A 13,535-nucleotide genomic window follows, 5' to 3' on the forward strand; every position below is an offset into this window, starting at 1 on the left:
ATCAAAGTGGAATTTTGTAAGTCTATTTTTTCTGGTATCTAATGGATATTATAGATCGAAACCTATTGGTTCATTGTTTTGTTGAACTGCTCTTAACTTCTCTCCTTTTCAATTCTTACCCTTTTCCTTTTAGAGTTTTCTTAATATTTCAATTAAGAAAATATAATTTCACTGGAATTTTGCTTCAAATCTATTTACTGATATTCAGTGTATTATATTAAAGAAAATCTTAGGAACTTCTGTTTCTTCAAAAATAATGTTTGTTCCATTTATTTGTAGTCATCGTTTGTCATGGCACGCAAATGCCAATTCCGAATATTTTAGTCTCATATATAAAAGATACAATAGCACGATCAGCAGTTCTCCACGTCTTATTTAACAAGCACTATCTATACCGCAGGAAGTTCCTCCTGATAATGAATTTGAAAAGCGCATAAGGCCAGAGGTTATTCCTGCAAATGAGATTGGAGTGACATTTGCTGATATTGGTTCCTTAGATGAGATTAAAGAATCACTTCAGGAGCTGGTCATGCTTCCTCTTAGAAGACCAGACCTCTTCAATAGTTCAATGGCGGGCTTCTAAAGCCATGCAAAGGCATACTACTCTTTGGTCCTCCAGGCACTGGAAAAACAATGCTAGCAAAGGCCATTGCCAATGAGGCTGGAGCAAGCTTTATAAATGTCTCAATGTCAACGATTACTTCAAAATGGTTTGGTGAAGATGAAAAGAATGTCCGAGCTCTTTTCACCCTTGCGGCAAAGGTTGCTCCTACTATCATTTTTGTGGATGAGGTTGATAGTATGCTTGGACAGCGGACAAGAGCAGGAGAGCATGAGGTGATGCGGAAAATTAAAAACAAGCTTATGACACATTGGGATGGGCTGTTGATGAAACCTGGGGAGCGCATTCTTGTTCTTGCAGCGACCAATAGGCCTTTTGACCTTGATGAAGCAATCATTAGGCGGTTTGAACGCAGGTATATTCAAACTCGTATCTTCCTAATTAAAGTATGTTCTCGACTTCAGTCAGAAAATGCAGTCCTTGGCTGTGTCACATCCTGAATTTCCTTGAGTTTCACCATCAATGTCTTCAGATTGTACGTCACTGTGGAATTTGACTAGAAATTTTCAAAGCAAACATCTAAAGGAAGTGAGCAAAACTGTTTCATGCTCATGCATTATGCTTATCTTACCGATTTGTTTTTACTGGCAAACAGACTCATGGTTGGTCTACCTACTGCAGAGAGCAGAGAAATGATCTTTAGAACCCTTCTGTGTAAAGAAAAAGTCGAAGACCTAGATTTCAAGGAGCTTGCAACCATGACTGAAGGATATAGCGGAAGCGATCTCAAGGTTTGTGTTTTTACACGAGATTCTTAAATTTTTAATCTGGCATCGACTCTTGGCACTAAATATTGGGTGCCAGAATTTGTGTGCAACAGCGGCTTATCGACCAGTTAGAGAGCTGATACAACAAGAAAGACAGAAGGATATGGTAAATTCTTACAGTCAACAAGAGAGAAATTTATTTGTCGTGAGATGTCTGGATATCTGTTTTCAAACTATTTTGTCTTTATAGGAAAAGAAGCAAAAAGACGAGGAAGGGCAGAGCTTCCGAGATGATTCTGCCTCAAAAGAAGAAACTAAAGAGGAAAGGGTAATTACTCTTAGGCCCTTAAACATGGAGGACATGAGGCAGGCAAAGAACCAGGTAATGTGATTCTGTTTACTCTCTGCCCTGGGCCCTGTTATATTCACCATTGCTGGTTTACCAACTTCCTGTGAACAATTTCTCTTCCAAAGCATCACCTTTGACTTGTAGGTCTCTTGGAATTCTTATTTATTGTTAAGAGCTTGTTTTGTACAAGTGCTGGACGTTATTTTAGCTTTTCTTTCTTCCATAATGCTGTTGAGTTCACCTTACCAAACATGCCATAACTAATTAAATCTTACAATGATGTGGAGGACTTCATGCTTACAATACATTTACTTGGGAATGGTCTGCAAACAGTGAAGGTTTAAAGCATACAATGGCTAATTACCTAACCTGAGACTGGATTAAAAATTTTGAAATTCAAGATCCAGGGAGAACAGTGTCTCTATTATACAGACATCAGAAATTTACTTCCCAAAATTCTTAAGAATATGTCTTGGTTCTGCAGGTTTCTGCCAGTTTCGCTTCTGACGGGTCCGTGATGAGCGAATTGGAGCAATAGAATAATCTATATGGAGAAGGAGGTTCAAGAAAGAAACAGCAGTTGTCTTACTTCCTGTAGAGACTGTCATCAGCACTATTCTTCGAAAAATCTACTGCAAAGCTCGGGCAAGAAACCCACATTTTGGGACAGCATGACCAGTTGCCTTTGGTTTGGTTTTGGTCTTCCCAAGGAAGAATCCTCTCCATTCCCTCCATACCTTGCATCAGTTGGCAAGATATGATTGCATTGAAGATTATGAGATTACAAGATTATTGTTTGGACAAACTTGTACCCCCACCCTGCAGATTGTTACTATTCTACGTCCATTGTTTCAGAAAACAATTGAAATGTGTTTATTTAACATTGTGTTTCCAATCCATATTAAAAATCCATTTCGTCAATTGACGTGTAAAATTTAAGAATCAATAGTAGTCTAATCATTCTTTGCACTAGTTTGATATTATGAACAAAAATAAAAGGATTATATGATTCAACAGACAGACATAATGTAAATTCCATTCTGCTATAATTTGCGCCCAGTATAGTTCTCAATTAACATGGGAGAGGTGTCTCGACCAAGACGATCAAGTTAAATAATGTTAATGGTAGGAGTTTGCGTAGAATGAACAAATTCTCCATTTAATACACGGCTATTTATGAGAACATTAGTAAATGTGGTTGTCACTTTCCTGCACACTAGAAGTTCTTTTTTTGTTTAGCTATATTTAGTCTCCATTTTCTAAAATTCATTTTTTTCATACTTACTTTCAAATCACACGTTCTCTTAATAAAATATTTTCGGTGATACAGACATTTTCCAACATATCCCGATCATAATAACCCCGAGCCCTTCGGTGGACCCTCGTCACGATTTGAACCTCGCATATGCTCGGGATACTAAAGAATCCTCGGGATAAACCCTATTCCCGATCACATTTATCCGACTAAGGATCCCAAAACACATGGATATCCTCGGGGATACACCTCGAGCAAATCCCCTTGAGCATCTTGACTACCATCCCGTTCATGCTAAGGAGAGACCAATCTCCTAAGAACTCTAATTTGACACAAATGCTTCAACCCATATCTCCTAAACTCAAGACAGATCTCCTGGAGATATTAATTGGTCTTTTAATCATAGTAGAATTCTAACACTGCTTTCTTATAGAACTCTATTGGATAAGACCATCTAACTAGTTGAATCCTACCAGGAAAGCACCACATACTTTATAAATACTTTTCCCTGGACCATTGTACAGGTACGTTTTCATTATTTCCAGTTTATAGTCTCACGCATATATTTCCCTTTCTGACTTAAGTATCGAAGGGGCGGCGAGAATATACCTCGTTGTCTTTGTTTCAGGTATCGAAAGACTACGATCGTGCTCATTCGAAGTCCTCAAATTTAGGAAAATCAACAGGTACGATTTTTGATAGCATCATTGGCACCGTCTGTGGAAAACGCTACCAAAATCCATGGTTAACACGTGATCAGTTCTTCCTCCCGCGAGCTTATCCGCTCCCATCCCTCATCTTACTGAAGATCAATCGGCTCCACAAGAAGAGTCGTCAGGAGTGCCCGCACCCCAACTAGTAGTCGCCACAACTGAAGCCTTCGAAGAGCTACGTCAGCAGGTGGCCACGCTAATACAGCCGTTAAGTCAAAGAAATTCGCATCCATTACCAATACAGGCAGGGCATGGTGGTTTTATGACTGATGCTTGAGCCCGACCACCAAACCCCGCAATTGGCGGAGTAGGGACCTCGAGTATTCATAATATGGCCTGAGGCTCGAGATCGATTGCTATGAATTCGGGTGAGATTGCCCATATCATTCAAGAAAGAATTACAGCTGGCCTGCAACGGAATGCTCGGGGGCCAACGAGTTTTGCCCCCAACACTTCATTTATGCCAGAGATATTGTCATATCCCCTACCCGACAGATTCAAATATCCTCGCATTAAAGAATATGATGGGACAACCGATCTAATCAACCATCTCAATGTATATACCGATGTCATGAATTTGCAGGTTGCGCCGGAACAAGTCATGTGCAAAGCCTTCCCGCAAACGTTGACTAATGCTGCTAGGGATTGGTTCTCAACATTGGAGCCTAATTCCATAGCCTCATTCTCAGATTTGGCCGACAAGTTCTCAGCCTTCTTTGCAAGTAGCAAACGTATCAGAAAGACTGTGGCCTCTCATGCAACTTCGCCAGAATGAAACCCTATGAGGTTTTATGACGAGGTTTAACAAAAAAAGGCTTCAAATATCCGACCGGCACATCACAACAGCTGTTTCTGCCCTCACTTACGCCATACGATGTGAAGCCTTCAAGATGTCCTTATCAAAGACCCCGCTACAGACATTGACCGAACTCCGAGGAAACGCTGAATCCAAGGAGATATGGTCCTTCCCATGAAAAGGCAGAGAACAAGAAGCAACATGATCCCGTTTCCTGACCAGAGCATCCTCGGGGCAAGCGCAAGAATTAAGGGCCACCAGGGCCTCTCACCCGATTGAACACCTCCAAGGCAAATATCTTAATGGAGATCAAAGATATAAAAGAGTTGAAGTGACCTTCAAGAATGAAGTTGCCCCCTGTTACAAGAGATAGGAGCAAGTATTGTGAATTTCACTGAGATCATGGGCATACCACGGAGGATTGTCAAGCCTTACAGTGAGAAATTGAAGCCCTCATTAAAAGAGGGCTCTTAAGGAATTACATTGGTCATGATAAATGCCCGAGAAATGACCGTGACAATAAGAGCTTGGAGCCAGATGCAATGTTCAACCCACTGTCGGGACCATTAATATTATCATTGGAGGCATAGCATCTAGAGGAGACACAAGTAATGGGCGAAATCAATATGCCCGCCAACATGCTCATACCTCAAAGGAATCCCATGATAAACTCAAAGATATTACTTTTGTGGCTAATTTTGAAGTAAAGAGGATTCTGATTGATAATGGGAGTGCAACAAATATACTCTCACAGGAGGTTTTTGCTAAAATGGGGATCTCTCCCAAACAGCTCAAAGTAGTAAAAACTTCTCTATAGGAATTTGGTGGTGGAGTCATTATCCCAGAAGGTATCGTCGAGCTTCCACTTACATTAGGTTTTGACAATGTACAAGTGACGGAGATGACGCCCTTCCAAGTGGTTAACACTCCTATGGCTTACAACATCATCCTGGGAAGACCCCTACTGAACAAGATCTAAACTATTGTATCAACTTTCCATCTAGCCATGAAGTTCCCAATAGGTCAACGCATCGGAGTAGTTCGAAGAGACCGAACAGCTACTAGACAGTGCTATGTTACTAGCATATGAGGAATGAGTACAGACGTCATGCAACTTTCAGACCTCGAGCTCGAACCAAGGGGTAGACTTGCCCCGGTGGAGGAATTGGAAATGGTTGAGCTCGAGCATGGAAAAATGGTAATAATTGGTCTGAATCTCAAGGCCAGCCTCCAGGAGGAAGTCATCAATTGTCTGTCCCACAACATTGATATTTTTGCATGGAAGGTCGAGGATATGCCAGGGATAGATCCTGAAGTAGCAGTCCATAGACTCAACATAAGCCCAGGGGCCAAACTTGTTATGCAAAGGAAGAGGCAATTTGCACCAAAAAGACATGTGGTCATTCAGGAAGAAATCGACAAATTGGTGAGAGCGGGGTTCATAAGGGAAGTCGAATACCCCGATTGGCTCGCTAATGTTGTTCTTGTGAAGAAGGTCAATGGTAAATGGAGGGTATGCATTGATTTTACAGATCTCAACAAGGCATGCCTTAAAGATAGCTACCAGTTCCCTAGGATAGACAATCTTGTGGATAGCACATCTGGACATAAGTTGTACAGCTTCCTAGATGCATTCTCAGGGTATCATCAAATCCTCGTGGCCAAGGAAGACTATGAGAAGACTTCATTCATGGATGATTCAGCCATATACTGCTATGGGGTGATGCTGTTTGGGTTGGAAAATGCTGGGGCAACATATCAGTAGCTCATCAACAAAGTCTTCACTGATTTAATAGGGAATAACATTGAGGCCTATGTTGACGACATGGTGGTAAAGAGTAAGAAGGTAGAGCAGTACATATCCGACATGGAGGAGTTTTTCACCACCCAATGAAAATATCGGATGAAGCACAACCCAGAGAAGTGTGTATTCGGTGTAGCTTCGGGAAAATTTTTGGGCTCATGATCACTAACCGGGGGATTGAAGCAAACCCCGATAAGATCTAGGCCTTGGCAGCAATGAAATTATCCAGGACTAAGAAAGAGGTGTAAAAGTTGACAGGTAGGATAGCAGCCCTAAACAAGTTCATGTCCCGAGCAGCAGACATGTGCTTCCTTTTCTTCAAAGCTCTCAGAGACAACCAATCCTTTGAATGGAATGAGGAGTGTGATAAGGCTTTTCAAGAGCTTAAGTGGACATTTGTATCTCCTCCTATCCTCACTAAACCAGAGCCCAGGGATATTTTGTTTTTGTACTTAGTCGTGTCTCAAAACGCAGTGAGCGGCGTCTTGGTGAAAGAGGTTAACAGAGCGCAACAACCCATTTATTACATAAGTAAAGTCCTACTTGATACGGAGACCAGGTACACTTTGGTCGAGCGCTTTGCCTTTGCCCTGATAATGGCAGTACGAAAGCTTTGGCAATATTTTTAGTCTCATCCTATTGTGGTGCTCACTAATCAGCCTCTGAAACACATCCTTCAAAAGCCAGGCGTCTCAGGCAGGTTAGTAAGGTGGGCGATTGAACTTGGAGAGTTTGACATAGAGTTCAAACCCCGTTCATCCATCAAAGCCCAAGCCTTAGTGGATTTCATTGTAGAACTCACCCTAAGGCCTCGGGGGCCAGACGAGAGCTCGAGCACTATAACAGGTGTTTGACAAATTTTCATGGATGAAGCATCGAACTCCTTGGGCTTGGGTGTCGGGATCATCATCACAAGCCCAGACAAGCTCATAGACATTCAGTGTGCACTCAGGTTCGAATTCGAGGCAACCAATAATGAAGCAGAGTACGAGGCTGTCATCATAGCCATAGAACTTGCCATTAATCTCGAACTTGAAAGCATCAAAATTTTTAGTGATTCCCAGCTGGTGGTTGGCCAGATTGACGATACATTCGAGAAGAAAGACGAAAATATGAGCTTATATTGCTTAAAAGTTCATGATCTCTGATGAAAATTGAAGAGGTGTGAAATTGTGAAGATTGCCCGGGCTAACAACTATAAGGCAAATGTCTTATCAAGGCTGGGGTTCATGGGAGTAGATAGACTTGACAGGAGAATAGATGTTAGATTTGTGTTCGAGCCTAGCATCAATCCAACCGTTGGGGTCATGGACATTGACCATGAGCCATCATGGATGGACCCAATTGTGGATTTCATAACAAATGGCAATCTTTCAGAAGATCCTCCGGCAGTAAAGAGCATCCAGTCAAAAGCTCCAAGGTATTGCATTATTGATGGGGTCTTTATTTCCCAGAAGCTTCACACTTCTGTACCTAATGTGCCTTAAGCCTTCGGAATCCTCCTAAGCCCTAGAGGAAGTTCATGAAGGAGTATGCGGGAACCATCAAGGAGCCCGGGCATTAGCATTTAAGCTCATAAGGTACAGATATTACTGGTCTACCATGAAGAAGGATGCCGTAAAATATGTGAAGAAGTGTGATAAGTGCCAAAGGTTTGGCAATGTTTCTACTCTCCCGCAGAGGACCTCACCAACATCAGTTGCTCGATCCCTTTTGAGCAATGGGGGATAGATATCCTCGGTCTATTTTCAATAAACAAGGAACAATTGAAGTTTGTAGTTATAGCAGTTCAGTACTTTACCAAGTGGGTGGAGGCCAAGCCCTTGGCAACGATCTTGGAGCCTAAGATAAGAGCTTTCGTTTGGAGGTCCATCATATATAGGTTTGGGATACCAAAGGTCCTCATAAATGATAACAGTCGACAGTTTGACAATGCACAATTCAAGGATTTTTGTTCCAACCTAGGGGTCGACCACCGTCTGACTTCAGTTTCTTATCCCTGAAGTAATGGTCTAGCCGAGGTCACCAATCAGATTACCCGAAGTCCCTACTCCACCAATTTCGGGGTTTGGTGCTCAGGCTCGAGCATCAGCTATAAAACCACCATGCTCTACTTGCACTGGTGATGAATGCGAGTTTCTTTGACTTAACAGCTGCGTTAGAGTGGCAATTGTTGACGGAGCTCTTCGAAGGCTTTAGTTGTGACGACCGTCGACTGGGGTGCGAGCACTCCTGACGACTCTTCTTGAGGAGCCGGTTGATATTCAGCAGGAGAGGGATGGGAGCGGATGAGCTTGTGGGAGGAAGACCTGATCGTGTGTTAACCATGGCTTTTGGTAGCATTTTCCATAGACGGCGCCAATGATGCTACCAAAAATCATACCTGTTGATTTTTCGAGCTTGAGGAGTTTGAATGAGCACGATCGTAGTCTTTCGTTACCTGAAACAAAGGCAATGAGGTATGTTCTTGTCATCCCTCTGATGCTTCAGTCAGAAAGGGAATTATATGCGTGAGGCTATAAATTGAGAATTATGAGAACGTATCTGAATAATGTCCAAGGTTGGTATTTATAGGGGCGGGTAGTATATTCCTGATAGGATTGGAATGGGGTGGATGTTCTTATCTGATAGGGTCCTATTTGTAAGGAATGTCCTACTCGTAATGGAACTATTTGACTGGTGGTGTTAGAGTTGATATAGAGTCCTTGGGGGTTTAGGTGTCTCTTCGGCGGCCATATATATCTCGAGGACCTCTCAATGAACACCGACCCGAGGACATATTCTCGAGGAAGTAAGAGGTAAGTTTCCATGACCGTGTGAGATCCTCGAGGATTAAAATAGTCATCAAGGACTAACATATCTCGAGGACGTCTTGGCAAAAAAGTGAGGCGGAACACGTAGGCAGTCCTCGAGGAAAAAGTCCTCGAGTATGCAATATTGGTACTACCAATTAGATATCCCAATTTGTTGGTGACTTTTAGCATTTATTAAGTGTTATTTGAAAATTGAGTCGAAAGTGTTTAGAAAAAATCCCAAAAACAGAAAAAATTTCAAAAAAAATTTCATTGTGTGATTTGGTTGGATAACTTACTTGAACAAGACTAATTGCTTATGTTCTAGGTTTAATTCCTGATGATTGAAGGATATGTTCGAAAAATTCCATCGTGTAGGGACACACATGTATATATATTAAAATGTGTAGTGCTATTTTTTAAGGCTTAGTGGATAAAGTGATCCACTTAGTTTAATTTTGAACTAATGGGCATTAATTGTCATGAGATTAAAGTGTAGAGACCGGAATAATTATTTTAAATTGATTAGGGGCCAATTTAAAATAACTAAAAGATAATAATCAATTATTTAATATGGGGTCATGGTCCCCAATTGTACATGACTTTCACAATTCTCTGCATCCCTATCAACAGAGAAACCGATCTCAAGGAATCACGTAGCAGTTGGAAGATCATAATCCGTTCAGAAAAACTAAGATCCATAAATCAAGGTACACTTCCTCAATTTTTATTTTCTCATTGATTTCAACGTGAAGATTTACGAAAATATGTGAAATGATTGATGAATCTGGTTCCTTTCAATTTCCTACAGGATATTTTTATAAACTGTGCATTTTACTTGTAAATTTATACTGTGTTAGACCTATGTTTTGAACACTGCCAAGATCATTGCATTTTAGAAACTTGGAAAGTAATTATGTGCATTAAGTGATCCTTAGGTGGTATTGAAGATATCTTCAATTTATCTGATCCAATCAATTATTTCAACTGATTGACTTCATATGCTTATTTCTTTACAGTAAAGGAATTGACTTCACATAAATATTCATGATGTTATAGCATTCATCATTTTTAAAAAGCAAGTACTATGGAGAATTTGATCGGGTCTCGACCCATATAATTGAAATGTGGTCCAATCCATTGAATCGGCGCCTGGCTAGGTATCCAGATTCCCTTGCTGACCAGCCTGGCCGAGCCAGTTTTTAAAACACTGAATCTAATGACAGCCTTGATGGAGAGTTTAGTCTGAATTTTTTTCACGTTCCAAGATTCCAACTAGACAGACGTGAGCAAAAATTAAATGACTTTGATTTCATTGACTCGAATTATCATTTATTAAATTATCGCGTGTATTAGGTGTTTAACAAACAATTCTGTGGGAAATCCTCCAAAAAATTAGTCGTGTGAGGATCAAGTCTTCCTTTTGTTATTTATATTTCTGGCAGTTTTTCCAATGATCTATTGCAGATTGTGATGATCTTTCTTTGTAACAATCTGACCAAAATTTATTCATACAGCTGATATACCAATAAATCCATAGTTTATATCCGGTTTTGTTCTGAAAATGATTTCTGATAAGCAGATTTTTCGACAATTTGTCGTGTTAATTATTGTACCTTTACTTCTAAGTTTGAGAGCTGGGTTTGGAAACTCTTCAGGGGTGAATGATGTTAAAATCAGGTGCCTAGAGAAGGAGAGAGAAGCTCTTCTCAAGTTCAAGATGAGCTTATTGATGAACATGGCCTACTCTCTTCTTGGGGAACAGCCATAGATAAAAGGGATTGCTGCAAATGGAGTGGTGTCCAGTGTCATAACCAAACGAATCACGTTATTGTGCTAGATCTTCATGGTCGGCTTAACAAATCGTCTACAAGGTAATATTAGCCAGTGGTTGCTGGAATTACGATATTTGAATTATCTAGACCTAAGTGCAAATGATTTCAATCTAGGTAGAATCCCAGAATTCATTGGCTCCCTAGACAAATTACAACATCTCGATCTTTCTGCTTCTAATTTTGGTGGGCCCATTCCGCATCACCTTGGTAACCTTACCCAATTGCAATTTCTTAGTCTCAAAGGATACAATAATCGTATGTTAAATAGCACCAATCTTGATTGGCTTTCTAAACTTCATTTGTTAAACTACCTTGACTTGACTCATGTGAATCTCAAAAAGGCGACCGATTGGTTACAAGCAATAATGAAACTACCTCAACTCCGAGATTTACGCTTGTCATCTTGTCACCTACGACCTGTCCTTTCTCCCTATCCCATGACCAATGCATCTAATTCTCTTTCTGTCCTTGATCTCTCCGACAATGAACTCTCCTCTTCTTCGGTATTTCCTTGGTTGTTTAACTTCAGTAGTACCCTGAGTTACGTTAAACTCGATTTCAATAATTTACAAGGTCCCATTCCTCATGCTATCGGCAATATCGTTTCCCTTGAGACTCTTTCTCTCTTTCACAATGAACTTGATGGTAGTGTTCCTCTATCCTTTGGGAATCTGAGTAGTTTAAAATTTTTAGATTTGTCTTTCAACAATCTTAGTGGCACTGTGACAGAAAGAATTGGAACCCATGCCAAACTCAAGTATTGGGGACTTGAAGCAAACCAACTTGAAGGTATAATCACCGAAGCTCATTTTTCCAATCTCTCCCAGTTACAATATTTGAGCTTGAATTACAACCCGTGCATCTCTTTCAATAGCGGTTCTGGGTGGATTCCTCTTTTTCAGTTGACTTCATTATGGTTGGGGGGTTGCAAAGTGGGGCCACATTTCCCCAAATGGCTTAAATCACAAAATGAATTAATTGAGCTCGATATCTCAAATACTTCAATTAAAGATACCTTCCCGGATTGGTTTTGGGATCTATGTCCCAAATTAGTGGTTTTAGACGTATCACGTAACAACATTCATGGTGTCCTTCCTGATCTTTCATCAAAGTTCTTCACTTTCAATTTCATAGATTTGAGTTCTAATCATTTTAATGGTTCATTACCAAGTTTGCCTCCGAATGGATTAGTATTAAAGCTGTCAAACAACAAATTTTTGGGTTCAATTACCGTTTTGTGCAACAAAACTGATTGGGTTTATCTTGACCTTTCAAATAACCTTCTGTCAGGAGAGCTTCCAGGTTGTTTTGCAAATCTGGAAAACTTGGAGTTTCTTACTTTGGCACATAATAATTTTTCCGGGAAGATCCCATCAGTAAGTAGCATTGCTTCTTTACATTTACAAAATAATAGTTTTACGGGAGAATTTCCAGCGTCTTTGAGGAATATCCCTTTTCTAGAATTCATTGATCTTTCAAAAAATAAGTTGACCGGTGAAATACCAGAATGGTTGGGAGATAGTTTGCCAGAATTGGTATTTTTAAGTTTACAGTCCAATCAGTTTTCTGGTAATATTCCTTCAAATTTGTGTCATTTATCCCATATACAAGTCCTGGACATCTCTTTGAACAAGATTTCAGGTGCTATACCAAAATGCCTAAACAATCTCACTGCAATGATTCAAGAAGTCGAATCAGATTCATATATCGTAGATCTTCCTTTTATGCTCGAATATGAGAGGGCAAATGTAATGTGGAAAGGAGAAGATGCCGAGTACAAAACTACTCTTAAACTAGTGAAACTAATTGATCTTTCGAGCAATAATTTAGAAGGTGAAATTCCTTCTGAAATTACAAGTTTGGTAAATTTCGTTGGGTTGAATCTTTCAAGAAACAACCTAATTGGGTTCCTTCCTCCAAAGATTGGCCAACTTAAGTCTTTAAATTTTCTTGATTTATCACGAAACCAACTTTCTGGTGAGATTCCTGCCAGTTTTTCTCACTTGGACCGACTTGGAGTGTTGGATTTGTCACATAACAATTTGTCGGGCAAAATTCCATGGACTGCTCATTTAACAACTTTCAACGCTACATCATATGCGGGAAATTCAGGACTTTGTGGCCCTCCACTTACAAAAGTATGCCCCGGAGATGAAATTGCTCAAGACCCAAAGTTTATTGGTAATAACAGTGGGATGAAAAATATAGATGAGGAAGACAAGCTAATCACTGAAGGATATTACTTTAGTTTGTTAATTGGGTTCATATTCGGACTTTTGGGAGTAATCGGAACGTTACTGCTCAATCAGTCATTGAGGTTTACATATTTCAAGTTCTGGAATATAGAGTAGAGTGGTTTTATTTGAAGATAGACATATGTAATAACAGTATTTAACAAAATTCTGTTTCCTTGTGTTTGTCAACTTCTAGTTTGCCAATTGATGGTGAAGTATTTAGCAAACTAGGGTGAATGGAAACTCTTTCCGGGACGGAGGGTTCTTGTCTGATACATAAATTTTTGTTTGATACGGACACACTATGACATGACCGACAAGTCACATATTGTTTCCTTCCTCTATTCTTTTTTTTTTCTTTTTTCTCATTCCTCGAACAAATATTCGACATAGTATGTGCTATCTCCTATATTAAAAAGTATAAATAA

General features: G+C 40.1%; 2 protein-coding genes across 2 annotated transcripts; both read left to right on the forward strand.

The window, feature by feature from the left end:
- Positions 1–379: 379 nt before the first annotated feature.
- LOC111405625 (uncharacterized AAA domain-containing protein C24B10.10c-like) lies at positions 380–2,620 on the forward strand (the record flags this gene model as incomplete). Its single annotated transcript, XM_023034585.1, is given in 6 exon segments — positions 380–559; positions 562–977; positions 1,218–1,353; positions 1,427–1,495; positions 1,580–1,711; positions 2,163–2,620. Coding segments are annotated over 6 exon segments (987 nt in total), but the record flags the coding sequence as incomplete, so codon positions are not given.
- Positions 2,621–10,884: 8,264 nt separating this feature from the next.
- LOC111406593 (LRR receptor-like serine/threonine-protein kinase FLS2) lies at positions 10,885–13,224 on the forward strand. Its single transcript, XM_023035985.1, has one exon. The coding sequence runs from the start codon at positions 10,885–10,887 to the stop codon at positions 13,222–13,224; it is 2,340 nt and encodes a 779-aa protein (XP_022891753.1).
- Positions 13,225–13,535: the final 311 nt, after the last annotated feature.

Source organism: Olea europaea, chromosome 12 (assembly GCF_002742605.1).
Source record: "Olea europaea var. sylvestris chromosome 12, O_europaea_v1, whole genome shotgun sequence".
NCBI lineage: Eukaryota > Viridiplantae > Streptophyta > Magnoliopsida > Lamiales > Oleaceae > Olea > Olea europaea.

What these genes read in the sequence shown, in the direction of transcription:
- LOC111406593 (XM_023035985.1), top strand. Translation starts at nt 10,885, where the DNA reads ATGGTCGGCTTAACAAATCGTCTACAAGGTAATATTAGCCAGTGGTTG.